Source organism: Scyliorhinus canicula, chromosome 16, assembly GCF_902713615.1.
Source record: "Scyliorhinus canicula chromosome 16, sScyCan1.1, whole genome shotgun sequence".
Lineage (NCBI taxonomy): Eukaryota > Metazoa > Chordata > Chondrichthyes > Carcharhiniformes > Scyliorhinidae > Scyliorhinus > Scyliorhinus canicula.
Genome location: NC_052161.1, coordinates 102117272 through 102132973, shown reverse-complemented (window position 1 = coordinate 102132973; position 15702 = coordinate 102117272). Strand labels below are relative to the sequence as shown.

The following is a 15702-nucleotide window of genomic DNA, read 5'->3' as shown; positions in this document are numbered from 1 at the left end:
CGTGATGTTTGTTTAAAACAAAAAGAAAAGCAGGAATGCAAGAAATTAGTGTTCTTGGATGATTAGAAACCTGCAATGAGAATGCTCCATTGAGTAAGCTACAGATTAACATTTAAATATTGTCTCCCCTGATGGTCTAGTGATTAAATTCACCGCCCTGTGATGTACTGAGTCTGATCTACACAGCTCAATAGCACTGTCGGTACTCACAGCACCATTGGGATAGTTTCCTCCCATGGTGATTTCTGTGGAGTTTTCTGTGCTCTCTATTGTGTTTCTGAACCCACATCAAATTGCACACATCAGTTCAGCTCAGCGCATAATAATTACTTGCTCCCAGCATTTGATTTGCTACATCAATGGACTAAAAATGATGACAAATCCCATCCTAAGCAGACGTTAGGGGGAGGGGGGGAATCATTTCTCAAAAAAGCAGCCTCCCTGTGTTCATACTGCAAGTCATTTTTTATCATGTGAACACCAACATTAGGTCATCATGCACCTCATTCATAATTTAGTGTTTGTCTTCAGCCACCTCATATCGCAGAAAATCAATAAGAATCAGATTGCAATCCCCTGATGCATTATGGAGGAATGGAACTGCTGTGGCACAAGGCCATTTTTCAGGGTTCACTGAAAAAGGACCTTTTCAATAAATAGATCAGCATCCTGTATGATCTAAAACTTATAAACTTATACATGGATAATATGCCACGTGACCAATAGTAACCTATTGTTCTGAGCTGTTGATTATTAGGGAGCCATGTGCTACTTGATCACTTTGTGCTAATATCCAAGGAACACCACTTTCAGCATCATTAATGGCTAAATAAAATATTGGCTGCAAAATACAGCTTTTGCAGTGCCCATAGTCTCAGTCTTAAGGGTGTTGGTCTGATTCCAAAATTGTGTTCATACTGGGCACACAATGTCTTGTGGCTCGAGATCCCATTTTGGCGAGGGTGTTAGCATGGGCATCTGGAGCGGGCCCCGGAAATACGCACAGTAGCGGATTCTGACGTCAATCAGCAAGCAAGACAAATTTGACGTCAGGGCTGCCATTGTCAACCTCGCGGCTCAAGCAAAGACCCACTCTTAACCACAACACACACAGCTAAACATGCATTCAGTAGCTGAAGGGCCCCACTCACAGGTTAGTTACTGATTAAACGCTACTAGCCCTGGCTGGGTTTGTCAGAGTGCTTGGTGCTTTGCAGAGCGGATTAAAGTTGGTCAAATCTATCGAGAGTGGCGAAGGCCTTCGTTCAAGTCATCTGGTCAGTTCATTTGCTCCCAGTCATCGGTGCTCCAATGACCATTCCCCTTGTGCTACAGCATGTGAGGGAGATGGAGCAGAGGCAGCACAGAAGGGAACAAGTTGTTCACAGAGGGAGAAGCCTTATCCACCCAGAGTCTTTGGGGAGCAATTCTCTTACCTCCAATTAAACCAGTTTGCCTGCATTATATGAAGTAGACACTCACAGAAATATGGCAGAGCTGCAGCTTCAGAACAGGGTGAGGACAGCACTGACAGTTGTTAGGAAAACAAAGGTAGTTTTATGGGATTTATATTTATATTGGTAAACATTAGAAGGTATAGTTTTAAGTGGGTTTAATCTACTATATCTGTGTAAGGAAAGGGAAATATATAGTTAGATTCATGCTAGACCAAGGTATTTGTATGTGTGGGTGTTTTAGTTTAAATTCTATTGTGTTTAGAGTGAGTTAGGGTGTGAAAAGTAAATGAGTTGCAGAAACATGTGGTCGTTACTTAGCCACTGGGGCCCTCTGAAGGGAGAAAGGCTTTTTGAATTTAGTTTTAACTGAATTTGCCTGCAGTTGAAGATAGGACACTGGGGAGTGAACATCTCTCAAACATGTCAGGAAATGACAAGCTGGATAGGAAAAGGGAGCTGCAAAGAGACAGACTTCCCAGATAAGCAGGGAATTGAGACAGAAAGAATGTCTTAAGAAGCTTGAGGATAAAGGTACTAAAACACAGAACTGTTCAGTAAAGATAGGCAGAGCTCAGAAGAAGGTTGAGTTAAAGAGACATCTCCAATAACCAGATTTAAAGTGGGAAAGCAGACTTCAGAGGTAAATCAAATGTTTAGTGCCATTTAATATAGTCTGGGAATTGACTCAGAACAACTGTGAAGACAAAGACATTCTGAAGGGAGTGAACCTTTGATGGACAAACAACTGAGAGAAAGCACTAATTAAGAGATCAGAAAGTGTGTTTTTTTGAAAGCGGGATTTAAAATCACCCATGTGGAAGCCAGACTTCAGTGATAAAAGGTGGCTTATGGTATAAGAATCATCTGGGGGGGATTTTGAGGAGCAATCCATTGACATTCACTCGGGTTCAGAGTGGAGTGTGTCTGACCACAGCCAATCTGTGTGTTTAAAGGCACTTTGTGTTACTGAGACTTGTAGTATAAGATATACTTGATAATCCATGTTAATCTTAAAATCTGTGTGTATTTGTTAAAACAAGGGGGGCGTAAAGGAGCATTGTATCATAATTCAACTTTTCATGTTTAATAAATGTTTTATTTTTGTTGACAAAACAAATTAGCTGTGACTGTTCCGCCATGTTTTCTAAAATAATTAAAAGCTACGGTCTTTTGAGCCAGTCTGGGATCTTCCTATCCAGCTATAACATTAACTGGGATCGTAACACAGTGGCTATGAAGGTGACCGTGGCCATTCATTTTTTAAGCTGAGAGAAGTCGACATTTGTAACATCTCCTGGTTTACTGTCAATTATTCAATGAGGAAGGTGTACGATGCTCTTTATGCCAGAGGAGGAACGTTTATTCTGATCTTTCTGACCAGAGAGAAGAGACAGAGCAAGCATGTGCACCGGGATTCTCCAAGCTTTTGCGCCGCAATCACGGCCAGCATAGGGGCGGAGAATGGGGCATCGGATCCGCGACGCCTTCCCGCGATTCTCCGGCGACCGGAGAATCACTGCTAGTCGGGCACGCGTGGTTGACGCGGTGCCGGTTGGGGGCCATTGGAAGAGGCCCCTGCGGACATTCTCCGGTCGAGTTCCCTTCGACGTGGTTCACATATGGTTACAGCCGGCGGGAGCTCGGAGTCACAGCTGCGGTGGTTGTCCTGGTGAGGGGCGGGGAGATCAGTCACTGGTAGGGCCTCCATGATGGCCAGGCCCGCGATCGCGGGCCAACAATTGGCAGGCGTGTGCAATCTGGGATGGCCTACTTCTTTGGCGCCAGCCTGCTGTGCGGGTCCACCATGTCGCGCGGGGCCGGAGCCACAGGCGGCTGCCGAGCGCATGTGCGGACCCGCGGCTGGAAGTGCAGGGCCCCGTATCGGCAGCCAGAGCTGCGTGGAGCACTCAGGGGCCCTGCAACACCCCTTAAAAATGAGGAATCACCCCGGAATGATTCACGCCCATTTTCCCACGGGCGTGGGGACGTAGCCCCATTATTGGAGAATCCCATCTGTGGGTTTGCCAAGATACTGGGCTTTTCCATGGTGTAGAGTGCCATAGTCACACATAGCTTTGCCGTTACCACATTAAAATGCTGAAACGTACCACAACACAAAGGATTCTATTCACTAAATCTAAGGATAAAGGTGATAACAGCAGATTTTAAGGCGAAGAAGACAGTACCTAATCAAAGAAAACCGCTAAGAAAATCGGTCAAACGGAGAGAAGGGGTGCAATTCTCCCAAAAAATTACTAAGTACAATTTTGGATAGATTTTGCAGATTGTTTCCTGTCAGCTTTTTGGGTGAGACCCAAACCTGTATTCACCCACACTTTGACATCTTTTTGAGCCTTGGGGTGGTTTGCACCCAGTCAAGCCCACACTTAGAACTTTTTTCAGCAGTGGGGAACTCAGCTCATCGGCCAGGCCACTCCTCAGAAATCAGAGCACCCTGATTCCCCAACGCAGGCAGTACCCCGAACACACTGGCAGTGGCATGTTGCCATGTTGGCACTGCCAGTGTGCCCAGGTGCTGGGGGAGTGCCAGGGCACTGTCTTGCTCCCAATCACCTGGGGGGGAGGGGGCTCCGATGGCCTCTGAAACCCCGGGAGTTCCCATCATGCCTGGTCTGTTCTTGTGGAGACCAGTACTAATCGGCATTCGTGTGAGACCTCACCGGTGCGGCCAGTGACTCCCGGGAGTCGTGAGGCTCAGGCCTCAAACAGGCCGCCCATATATAAATGAGTCAAATATGACTCCTGTGCAGTTTGGCAGCTGCCACCCTTTTCGCCTCTCCCGCAGTGCCAGTCACAAAGCGTTGTGAAAATCGCGCCCAAGGGGAAGTCAGGTGGTCAAAATTTCAGTTGGAACAGGGTCACGGGAGCAGGAAATGGGTTTCATGAACAAGATGAGCTCAGAGAGCATGGGGTAGATAGAAGGGAAAACAAAAAGAGATATGAATTCAGATTAATAACAGAGCTTTAGGGAAAGTTTCGCCCGGTGAACCAAAGGAAGGGAGCAGAGTGGAGTCGGCAGCTGATCAATTTGTCTCAATCTTAGTGACAACAAAGTTCATGAACTCCTCGCATGTGTGCATCAGCCTGGTTCCACAGGTAATTGCGAGGATAAAAATATTCTGGTTGTAAATTAAGAAGAGTGGTGAGATGATACTCAACCTGCACAAACTCCCCAAAGATAATTGAACTCCAAAATCTCATGTCTTTTTTCCAGAATCTGTTACCGTGTACACTTCACATTCACAAAGCACTTTCCACTTGTGACAATATTAATGTGTACACATAAACATGGAACTGGAGAAGATGAGCTGGGAGAGGGCACAAGGTAGACAGGAGGGAACTGGAGAATAGTTAATGCAGCCTTCAATACTTCAGGTCAAAGCTATTTTTCTAACTAGACAGGTAGTTCATTCAGGTAGTTCTCAGATGTCTAGTCATAACAGTACATTGCTTGACAAGGATATCTTAGGGTGGCATGGTGGCACGTCTGCCTCACATCGTCAGGGGCCCGGGTTCAGTTCCGGCCTTGGGTGACTGTGTGGAGTTTGCACTTTCTCTGCGTGTCTGCGTGGGTTTCCTCCAGATGCACTGGTTTCCTCCCACAGACCTGCAAAGATGTGCAGTTTGGGTGGATTGGCCATGCTAAAATTCCCCCTTAGTCTCTCAAATTGTGCAGTTTAAGTGGGATTACGAGGTTGGATAGGGTGGGGAGTGGGCCTGGGTAGGGTGCGGTGGGTCCGTGCAGACTCGATGGGCCGAATGGCCTCCTTCTGCACTGTAGGGGTTTTATGGATCTAAGCGTGCCTCAAACATTTTGGTTCTATGAGACACCCTAAAATTCAAATTGTTACATTTTGTATGTGTTTAACAGTTTAAAAATGAGGCCACTTCTGATGCAATCAGATCATAAGAGACAGTAATAGCTTCCTATCAGGAAACCAACCATCTGACCTCCATGTGAAACTCATAACTATTGTGAGACAGACTTGTACGTTGCATTTCGTCCCAACACAAAGATTTCAGTGAACAGCAGAAGACAAGTCTAAATTCACAGTAATTAGTCGTGCCTGAAATAGACGCGAGAAAAAAATCCACCTTGAAGCAAGGCCGAACTCTGTTTCCCTCAAATGGGTTTCAATTACCATTGGTTGATAATAATTCAGTTAGTAATATGAGTTAACAGTTGCCCACGGTATCACTGTGCTCAGTGGAGAGGAATGATAAAGGACACAATTATGTTACTTGAAACCCCTGCTTTGGTAAATTTGAGCGAGTCTTCACTCACCGGGGAACAAGAATCTCACAGCCAGGCAAGCCATGAATGCAAGCCCAGTGACTAACGAAGCAATAGATCTTACCCAGTGACATAGTCCAAGGAATGGTGGGTCCCAGATGGCTCCCTGAGATTATGAGAAAATAAATGAAAATATGAAGCACTATTTGCGGTCTTATGGGGCTTTGAAGAATCTTTTCACCTTGGAAATGCAACTTTAGGAAAATTAGGTCATAAATATTGTACAATAATTGCAATACCTCAGCACTTATTACATAATGCTTTTCCATATATTATCAAAGATTTTAAGTGTTTTTGTTTTAATTTATTTCTCTAATCTGATCCCGTCCTCTCCTGAAACTTCTCGGGGTACAGTTTCTCAGGTGTCAGTCTGATATCTGGCCCAGTCAGCTTGCATACACACAAAACCCCAGAGAGTGGGGACCAGCAGATTTCAAATCGGAGTCTGGTTTTGACATTGCCCAATATCCACACATGCAGACATGCATCTCCCAGCAGAACCTTCTGGATAGTGATCATAAGTGAAATCATGGCAGACTACATTGCCCGCAATCTCACCCTGTGGAACTTGAGTTCAATTAGTGTTCGATGTTGCATCAGTGACTCAACCTCACTGGTTTACACAACGTTGTGAGGTTGTGTAAGGTGCTATATTTATATATAGTTTTTTAAACTGTGGTATGCCACCAGAATTAATATCTACTAAATTAGCACAAACCTGGAACTGAACCAGAAGCCACGTTGGTCTTTATGTCTTGAGTTGATATTAACCCTTACCACCTGCTCACTCAGGGTGCTTTGATTTTTTAAAATTAATAAAATGGAATGGACCTGGATGAAAGGAACCATAGACATGAGAAGTTACCAAACTTCAGTCCAGAACGTACCTGTGGAGCGATGGAGTGGTTAGCACTGAAGGTCTGGAATTTAAATGGGATATAGACAATCTCTTTTGGCCGTAGGTAGACCTGTGGGAATTGTACTCCTCCTTCCACGTGGAACATGTCCTCCTCCAGTGGTGTCAGGGTTTTGGTGAGGTTCTTGAAGTGCTTCCATTCTCTGCTGTTTACAATGACGCTGTAAAAGATACCAGTCAAACACTCAATGCCTATTCTGATGAAAGAATAACCACAATCTGTTGTGTTAGGCTTGCATTTTATTCCTTAGCAAGAAGTCTAACAACACCAGGTTAAAGTCCAACAGGTTTGTTTCAAACACTAGCTTTCGGGGCACTGCTCCTTCCTCAGGTGAATGAAGAGGTATGTTCCAGAAACATATATACAGAACAAATTCAAAGACGCCAGACAATGCTTAGAATGCGAGCATTTGCAGGTAATTAAGTCTTTACAGATCTAGAGATAGGGGTAACTCCAGGTTAAAAAGGTGTGAATTGTCTCAAGCCAGGACAGTTGGTAGGATTTTGCAAGCCCAGGCCAGATAGTGGGGGATGAATGTAATGTGACATGAATCCCAGGTCCCGGTTCAGGCCGCACTCATGTGTGCGGAACTTGGCTATAGGTTTCTGCTCGGTGATTCTGCGTTCTCGCGCGTCCTGAAGGCCGCCTTGGAGAACGCTTACCCGGAGATCAGAGGCTGAATGCCCTTGACTGGTGAAGTGTTCCCCGACTGGAAGGGAACATTCCTGCCTGGTGATTGTCGCGCGATGTCCGTTCATTCATTGTCGCAGCGCCTGCATGGTCTCGCCAATGTACCACGCTTTGGGGCATCCTTTCCTGCAGTGCATGAGGTAGACAATGTTGGCCGAGTCGCACAAGTGTGTACCGCGTACCTGGTGGGTGGTGTTCTCATGTGTAATGGTGGGATCCATGTCGATGATCTGGGTACGTCTTGCAGAGATTGCCATGGCAGGGTTGTGTGGTGTCGTGGTCGCTGTTCTGAAGGCTGGGTAGTTTGCTGCAAACAATGGTTTGTTTGAGGTTGCGCGGTTGTTTGAAGGCAGTAGTGTGGGGATGACCTTGGCAAGATGTTCATCTTCATCGATGACGTGTTGAAGGCTGCAGAAGAAGATGTTGTAGTTTCTCCACTCTGGGGAAGCACTGGACGACGAAGGGAACTCTGTCCGTTGTGTCCCGTGTTTGTCTTCTGAGGAGGTCGGTGTAGTTTTTTGTTGTAGCGCGTTGGAACTGTCGATCGATGAGTCGAGCGCCATATCCCGTTCGACGAGGGCATCTTTCAGCGTCTGCAGATGTCTGTTACGCTCGTCTGAGCAGATGCTGTGTATACGGAGGGCTTGTCCATAGGGGATGGCTTCTTTAATGTGTTTAGGGTGGAAGCTGGAGAAGTGGAATATCGTGAGGTTATCCGTGGGCTTGCGGTAAAGCGAAGTGCTGAGGTGACCGTCCTTGATGGAGATGAGTGTGTCCAAGAATGTAACTGATTTTGGAGAGTAATCCATGGTGAGTCTGATGGTGGGATGGAATTTATTGATGCAATCGTGTAGTAATTTCAGCGATTCTTCGCCGTAGGTCCAAAGGAAAAAAATGTAATCGATGTGTCTGGTATATAACAGCGGTTGAAGGTCCTGTGAAGATGTTGGCATATTGAGGTTTGATGCTCCACTTCTCCAGCTTCCACTCTAAACACATTAAGAAGCCCTCCCCTATGGACAAGCCCTCCGTATACACAGGATCTGCTCAGACGAGGAGAGTAACAGATATCTACAGATGCTGAAAGATGCTCTCGTACAAACGGGATATGGCACTCGACTCATCGATTGACAGTTCCAACACGCCACGGCATAAAACCGCACCGACCTCCTCAGAAGACAAACACGGGACACAACCGACAGAGTTCCCTTCGTCGTCCAGTACTTTCCCAGAGCGGAGAAACTATGACATCTTCTTCGCAGCCTTCAACACATCATCAATGACTTCATCCTTCTGCACTGTAAATTCTATGATTCTATGATGAACATCTTGCCAAGGTCATCCCCACACCCCCACTACTTGCCTTCAAACAACCGCGCAACCTCAAAAAACCATTTTTTGCAGCAAACTATCCAGCCTTCAGAAAAGCGACCACAACACCACACAACCCTGCCATGGCAATCTCTGCAAGATGTGCCAGATCATCGACATGGATACCACCATTACATGCGAGATCACCACCCACCAGGTACGTGGTACATACTCATGCGACTTGGCCAACGGTGTCTACTTCATACACTGCAGGAAAGGATGTCCCGAAGCGTGGTACATTGGCGAGACCATACAGACACGGCAACAACAAATGAACAGACATCGCGCGACAATCACCAGACAGAAATGTTCCCTTCCAGTCGGGGAACACTTCACCAGTCAAGGGCATTCAGCCTCTGATCTCCGGGTAAGCGTTCTCCAAGGCGGCCTTCAGGACGCGCGAGAACGCAGAATCGCCGAGCAGAAACTTATAGCCAAGTTCCGCACACATGAGTGTGGCCTGAACTGGGACCTGGGATTCATGTCGCATTACATTCATCTTCACCACCTGGCCTGGGCTTGCGAAATCCTACCAAGTGTCCTGGCTTGAGACAATTCACACCTCTTTAACCTGGGGTTAACCCTATCTCTGGATCTGTAAAGACTTAATTACCTGCAAACGCTCGCATTCAAAGCTTCGTTTTGCATCTTTGAATTTGTCTATATATATGTTTCTGGAACATACCTCTTCATTCACTTGAGGAAGGAGCAGTGCTCAGAAAGCTAGTGTTTGAAACAAACCTGTTGGACTTGAACCTGGTGTTGTTAGACTTCTTACTGTGCTCACCCCAGTCCAACACCGGCATCTCCACATCATTTTATTCCTTAGAATGCAGAAGGAGGCCATTTGTACCATCGAGTCTGTGCTGACCTTCCGTAATCCCGTGCATTGATCGTGGCCAATCCAACTAATCTGCACACCAATTGCAATACACTGAGTAGAAAACATAAGCAAGGGGAGCAAGTTGTACTTTCTTATCATCTTGGATTCAGATTCTACCCCAAAGACGTTTGAGCTGGGTAGGCTCAATTATATGGGGAAATCTATTGTCACTAATTCAATGCTAAATTGGAGGTCTCACTCAGAAAGGCAACAATTTGAGGAACACTGGCGTAATGGTATGGGGAAAGTGCTCTCCTTGGTTTAGAACTGAGGCTTTTTTTAAATTTAAAGTATCCAATTCATTTTTTCCAATTAAGGGACAATTTAGGATGGCCAATCCACCTACCTTGCACATCTTTGGGTTGTGGGGGCGAAACCCACGCAAACACAGGGAGAATGTGCAAACTCCACACGGACAGTGACCCAGAGCCGGGATCGAACCTGGGACCTCGGCGCTGTGAGGGAGCAGGGCCACCGTGCTGCCCCTAGAGCTGAGGCTTTTTAATGGGGCAGAGGAATGGGCACTTTTGGTCTGCGTCCAACCATGTTGTATCTCATTTGAAAGTACTCCATTCCCCAGGATACGTATTCCTTTGAGTCCAAAAATTAAGCAAGAGCTGCTGCATGATGCCACGCTAACAGGATACACCATTGTGCCTCTAATTCACTCAAAGATTAACTCTGAAACTCACTAACTGAATGCCCTGAGTACTAAGAAACACAATCCATCATTTTAGTGTCAGGGTCACATGTTTCCAGAACAAATAGTGATGGGAGACATGAAGGGGAAAGAGTCATCGCCGGTCAATGGATGACACCACCTGATGCCCAGGACAGGAGAGAGCTTTGAAGAAGCTTACATGTGGGACATTTGTCCCATGGATGTTCAAGGGAAGAGGGGAATATAAGACAGGCAAAAATACATTTTATCGGGTAATTTTCAATATTTTTAGAGCAGGAATATTCAGACCTTTGGTCAAAGGCTACAATCCTAATCAGTGACTTGCTCAAGGCCCAATCTCATAAATCAGTCATCACTGTGTCCTACTTAAAATTTTCAACATTTGCTCTATCTCTCAATCTCCTCAATCCCACTTCCAAATTTAACCAAGAAGGGGGAGAATTAATCAAATCCATGGAGGAGGAGATGTGCTGAGGGTCAAAAGGGAGAAGTAGGTGAGCGAGACGCAGTTTTTGTTGCAAGTACCACAGGCTGAAATGTTGGGGATCAGACTTAATCCACCTGTGCAGGAAGCAGTGTACCTGAGCTCTGGATGTTCACATTCAATGGTTATTGTGTGTTGAACACTGTAGGGATTTTTCAGGCAAAATTCAAAAAATTCAGCGTTTCCAAGGGTGGCATACAGCGTGTACTGCGTGGTGATGGCGTGGGACAACATGTTGCTGATACTTTCCGTTTTAATCCGCTCACGGTATGCTTCTACGATTTGTAAGTCTCTCTCGTGATGGATTCGCTCCTCGTGTTTCGCCTGGAAAAGAACATACATACCATCAAGTGTGGACAGAACACCTCTCCATTTGGTAGACAGGTTGCAAATGAGTCAATAGTCTCATTGCATGTTCACAAGCTCACCCAGTCCACAGGAAGAGACAGATATTGACCTTTAAGCACGCCCCTTAGTTGACCACACTGGCATGATACTGGCAGGGCCAGGAACAGTCCACTCACTCACTCTTTCAGAGGTCTTGTGATGTAGTGGTAGCACCCTACTGCTGGACCAGAAGCTCTGGGATCGAGTCGAATTCCGGCCTTGTTGGCCATGGGAGGAACATTCAGCCCAGTTCAACAGGCTGATAATCAGTTCGGAAATCCTTCCACCGGTATTCCCAAAGGGTAAAAAACACTTGTGGCTGTGAAGACAGGCTAACAATAACAACTCACTCTTTCCCCAGCGGATAGTTTGGAAGCAGATGGGGAATATTTCTTCCGCAATAAGTAAATTATATTCAGGATTCTCAAATAATAATTAGTTATCCAGCCCTAAATCACAGGGGATCAAGAGATAGATAAAGGAAGATTAAGAGGAGGAAAGAAATATTGAAACATTGAAACTCTTTCCAAACTCATTTCGCTTAAGTCCCAAATGCGCCAAACATTACTGAGGAGTAAATTAAGCCAACCTGAAAAAAATGAGTTAATTTGGTCCTATTTTGATTTTTTTTTTCATTATTCTTTCATGGGATATGGACTTCTGGCAAAACCAGCATTTGTTGCCCGTCCCTAATAGCCCTTGAACTGAGTGGCTTATTGTGCCATTTCAGAGGGCAGTTAAGCGTCAACTGCATTGCTTTGGGTATAGAGTCACATGTAGGCCAGACCATTAAGAATGGAAGATTTCCTTCCTTAAACGACATCAGGGAACCAGGTGGGTTTTTACAACAATTGATGGTGGTTTCAGGGTCACCATTACTAAGACTGAAATGTTAATGAAAATGAAATAAAAATCGCTTATTGTCACAAGTAGGCTTCAATTAAGTTACTGTGAAAAGCCCCTAGTCGCCACATTCCAGCACCTGTTTGGGGAGGCTGGTACGGGAATTGAACCATGCTGCTGGCCTGTCTTGGTCTGCTTTAAACGCCAGTGATTTAGCACAGTGTGCTAAACCAGCCCCGTAATGTTAACTCTGTTTCTCTCTCTATAGGTACTGCCTGACCTTTTGATTATTTCCAGAATTTTGTGTTTGCACTTCAGTGTTCCATCACATTCGTGACTTGTGTCTTGTGGATGGTGAAAAGGCTTTGGGGAGTCAGCAGGTAAATTTGGGTGAGAAGCAAATGACTGTGGATGCTGGAATCTGAAACAAGAACAGAAACTACTGGACAATTTAATTTTTTTCATGTGCAAAGTTGTACCATGTTGTACAGGTCGTTGTTTCATTGTTGTTGTTTCTGTCATTTCTGTCTTTGTTGTTTTCGTTGTCGTTCTTGTTGTTTTCGTTCTTGTTGTTTCTGTCATGTTTGCTGTGTTCCTCTTTTATTTCTGGTTCATTTGAATCTCCTGTGGTTTCTTGGTGCTCCTCTTCTGGAGTCAAAATCTTCACAATTTCATTTCGTTGTGGGTTGTGGTGCTCCTCTTCTGGAGTCAAAATCTTCAAGATTTCTATTGACGTGGTCTCTCTGGACTCTTAAGTAGCCCTCCTCTGATTGTTGAGTGCTTCTGTACAGACGATCTGAGATCTGTCAGTCTCGCTGTGATCCTGCACATCCTGTATGTCGATTGTGATCGCATTGTTAAGGGATGTTGCATCTAGATTGGAGCGCTGGATGAGGGAATCACCTTTTAAGTTGAAGAACCTTAATGGTAAAACAATATCGATGGTGTCGTAGACCCACCAGTGGCAGCCTTTGTGGTGCTGGTGGCAGCCCAGGTGGCGAGAGGGCAGAGAAGGCGGAGAGAGACAAAGAGGGGGAGGACAGCGATGGCCAACGTGATCAGGTGTCGTTGGTCGTTCAAGAAGACGACGGATAGCGTGTGCTGTAGGAGGCTCTGTCTCAGCAAGGAGACAGCGTGGCACCTGTGCCATGTCCTCGCGGACTTGGCACCCCGTGGAGGAGGAGGATCCCGGTGGCCGTCAAGGTCACCTTTATGCCACCGGTTCATTTCAGGGCTTGGGCAGCGACTTACGTGGCATTTCGGAACCTACAGCCCACAAGTGCATCCATGAAGTCATGGATGCCCGGGTAGCTGGCTATATAAACTTTGAGCTGACCAAGTCCATCAAGATGCCTAGGCAGCAGGATTCTCTGCCGTTTATGGGATGCCTCAAGTCCAAGGGCAAACACATGGCACATATGTCGCCTTCCGCACACAAGGGCAACAGGGAGTGCCCTTCATCAACAGGAAGGGTTTCACTACATTAATGTTCAAATTGTGTGTAACCACTGCCTCTGGATCATGCACATGCACGCACGCTTCCCAGGGAGCGTGCATGACAGCTACACCCTGTGACACTCGGAGATCCCCGGCGTCTTTGAGGACCAGCCCAAGATGACGGGTTGGTTTGCGGAGTGATGAGGGGTACCATCTGAGGACCTGGCTGATGATGCCAGTGCAGCAGCTGGAAACCGCGACCTGGTATAACGTGCCCATTCTGCCACCTGTGATTGAGCAGTGCATCGGACTGCTGAAAATGAAAATGGGGTTCCGATGCCTGGACCCCTCTGGTGGTGCACTGTAGTACACCCCCAGAGGGTATCCAGCTTTGTGGTGTTCTGCTGTGCCCTCTACAAACTAGCACAGCAGCGGGGCGACATGCTGGAGGAGGAGGGACATGTGGACTGGTCTGAGGTTGATGAGGAAGGGCCGGACCAGGAATGGCTGGAAAACGAGACCGGGAGGACCAGTGAGAGCAGCCGGTGGAAGGAGGACAGGCAGCGGTGGCAGCGAGTGTCCAGTATGCCTGGAAGGCCAGGGAGGCCCTCATCCTCGCCCGCCTTTCATAGGACGTGCCTTTTCCTGTCTTTTCACCCCTTTTCCCACCCAATTATGCCGATCACCCCTCCCCCATTACCACCCCCATCCCAATCCTCCCACCCATCTTTCACACCCCCAGTTCCCACTCTGTGATCCTCAATCTTTTTGAGCTTCCGTTCTCTGCCACTGTGTCGAGGTGCATCCCCTGGATGCACATTGGAGGTGGAGCAGCCTGCTGCTTTTTGTATTTGGCCTTTGATGCTTTTGGCGGGTATCCTCTGGAAGGCCTGGAGCTGGAGGGCCCTGGCAACCTTATTGGAGATACTGGCTTTGCCGTGCCACCCTGTCCTGCCCACTGACCTTGTCAGGAGGGCGAGATTCGGAGGAACTGGAGACTGCCGTCGGCTCGCTGGTGCAAGGCACCAGGTGGGGCTTCAGTGGTCCCTGCACCCTGATGGTATCCGGGAAGTTGCACTTAGAACCTCTCCCATTAGTCTGCCCCCCAAATATCTGTTTATTATATAAAATCTTGCAGTTTCCTTTAAAAGTGCACTCCATTTTCCTTTGTTGATGGAGCTTAAATCTGAGCACCTTACCAAAATGCGGGTCTTTGATTTAAGATCGACACCTGACTCGAGTTGCCGGACAGCCATCATCCTCTCCAGCTTCCGTTTCCGAACAATATCTGCATCATTATCCAGTTCTTGATGCCCAAAACTGTTAAGTCGGGCTCTGGAGAAAATGACCGAGGCCAGTTCACTGTCCAAGTCTATCATACGCTGTGCTCTAGACATGTTGTGACCTGAAAAGAAAGCGAAAGAGAAATTGCAAGATAATTGGCAGAAAATCCAGAAGGGAAATTAGACGCATTCCTGTTTAAACACAGTGGGCGGAATTTTCAGGGTATTTTTCAAAGTGCCGGCTCCGGCAAGAAAAGCGATGTGCAGCTTGCCGGCTGCATTGCCCGCCATATTTTCCACCACTTTGTAAAAAAAAATGCTGGAGGTAGGCCTCACGCCACCAGAGATCAGAGAGTTTTTAAAAGGATGCCCAGATCTAACAAATGTAAAAATACAACCTGAGATCTCCCTCATGTACATGGAGACACCCGCCCACACACGCAGGGTGTGCCTTGATGAAAGCTCTTTCGCCCTGCCTGTAAAGCATTCACACATGTAGGAAAAGTGTAACTAATCAGAGTCCCCATAGGCAGGCTATCAGCCAGTACTGAAGGTAACTCGGGATTCCTTACATAGAGCAATTGGTACGGACTATACCCTCTAACCTTCTGAAGTGAATTATTTTCATTAGCTGCCCATGCCAGTGCAGTTGTCAAATTGCTGCTTGGTTGATTGGCTAAGATTTTATGCAGCATTTAGTCTATGACTGTGTGATTCCTTTCACAGAGTCCCTTGCTGAAATTATTTTCAGTTCAGTACTCATGATCGCAATGTCCATGTTTTCACACGTGTCTCTGAACTCAACCTTTAGCAAATTCTGCCACCCCCCCCACCCCGCCCCCAGGATCAGACAGAAACTTAGCCAGTGCCCCAAGTCCAGTCCCTATCCTTTTTTCTGTGACTTGATCTACAATCATCTTTTTGTCCTTGCCATGTATTACTGCAGAAAGGTT

At 46.5% G+C, this 15702-nt stretch overlaps 1 protein-coding gene across 7 annotated transcripts in view; it reads right to left on the bottom strand.

Moving 5' to 3' along the window:
• The window catches only part of nphp4 (nephronophthisis 4), a 591121-nt gene that overhangs the window by 46468 nt on the left and 528951 nt on the right, over window positions 1–15702 (bottom strand). For all 7 annotated transcript variants that reach the window (XM_038821764.1, XM_038821765.1, XM_038821766.1 and 4 more), the window contains 3 exons: window positions 14666–14871; window positions 10897–11123; window positions 6660–6849 (listed from right to left, as the gene is read on the bottom strand). In XM_038821764.1, coding sequence (XP_038677692.1) covers window positions 6660–6849; window positions 10897–11123; window positions 14666–14871 — 623 coding nt within the window. The remainder of the gene's footprint in view (window positions 1–6659; window positions 6850–10896; window positions 11124–14665; window positions 14872–15702) is intronic.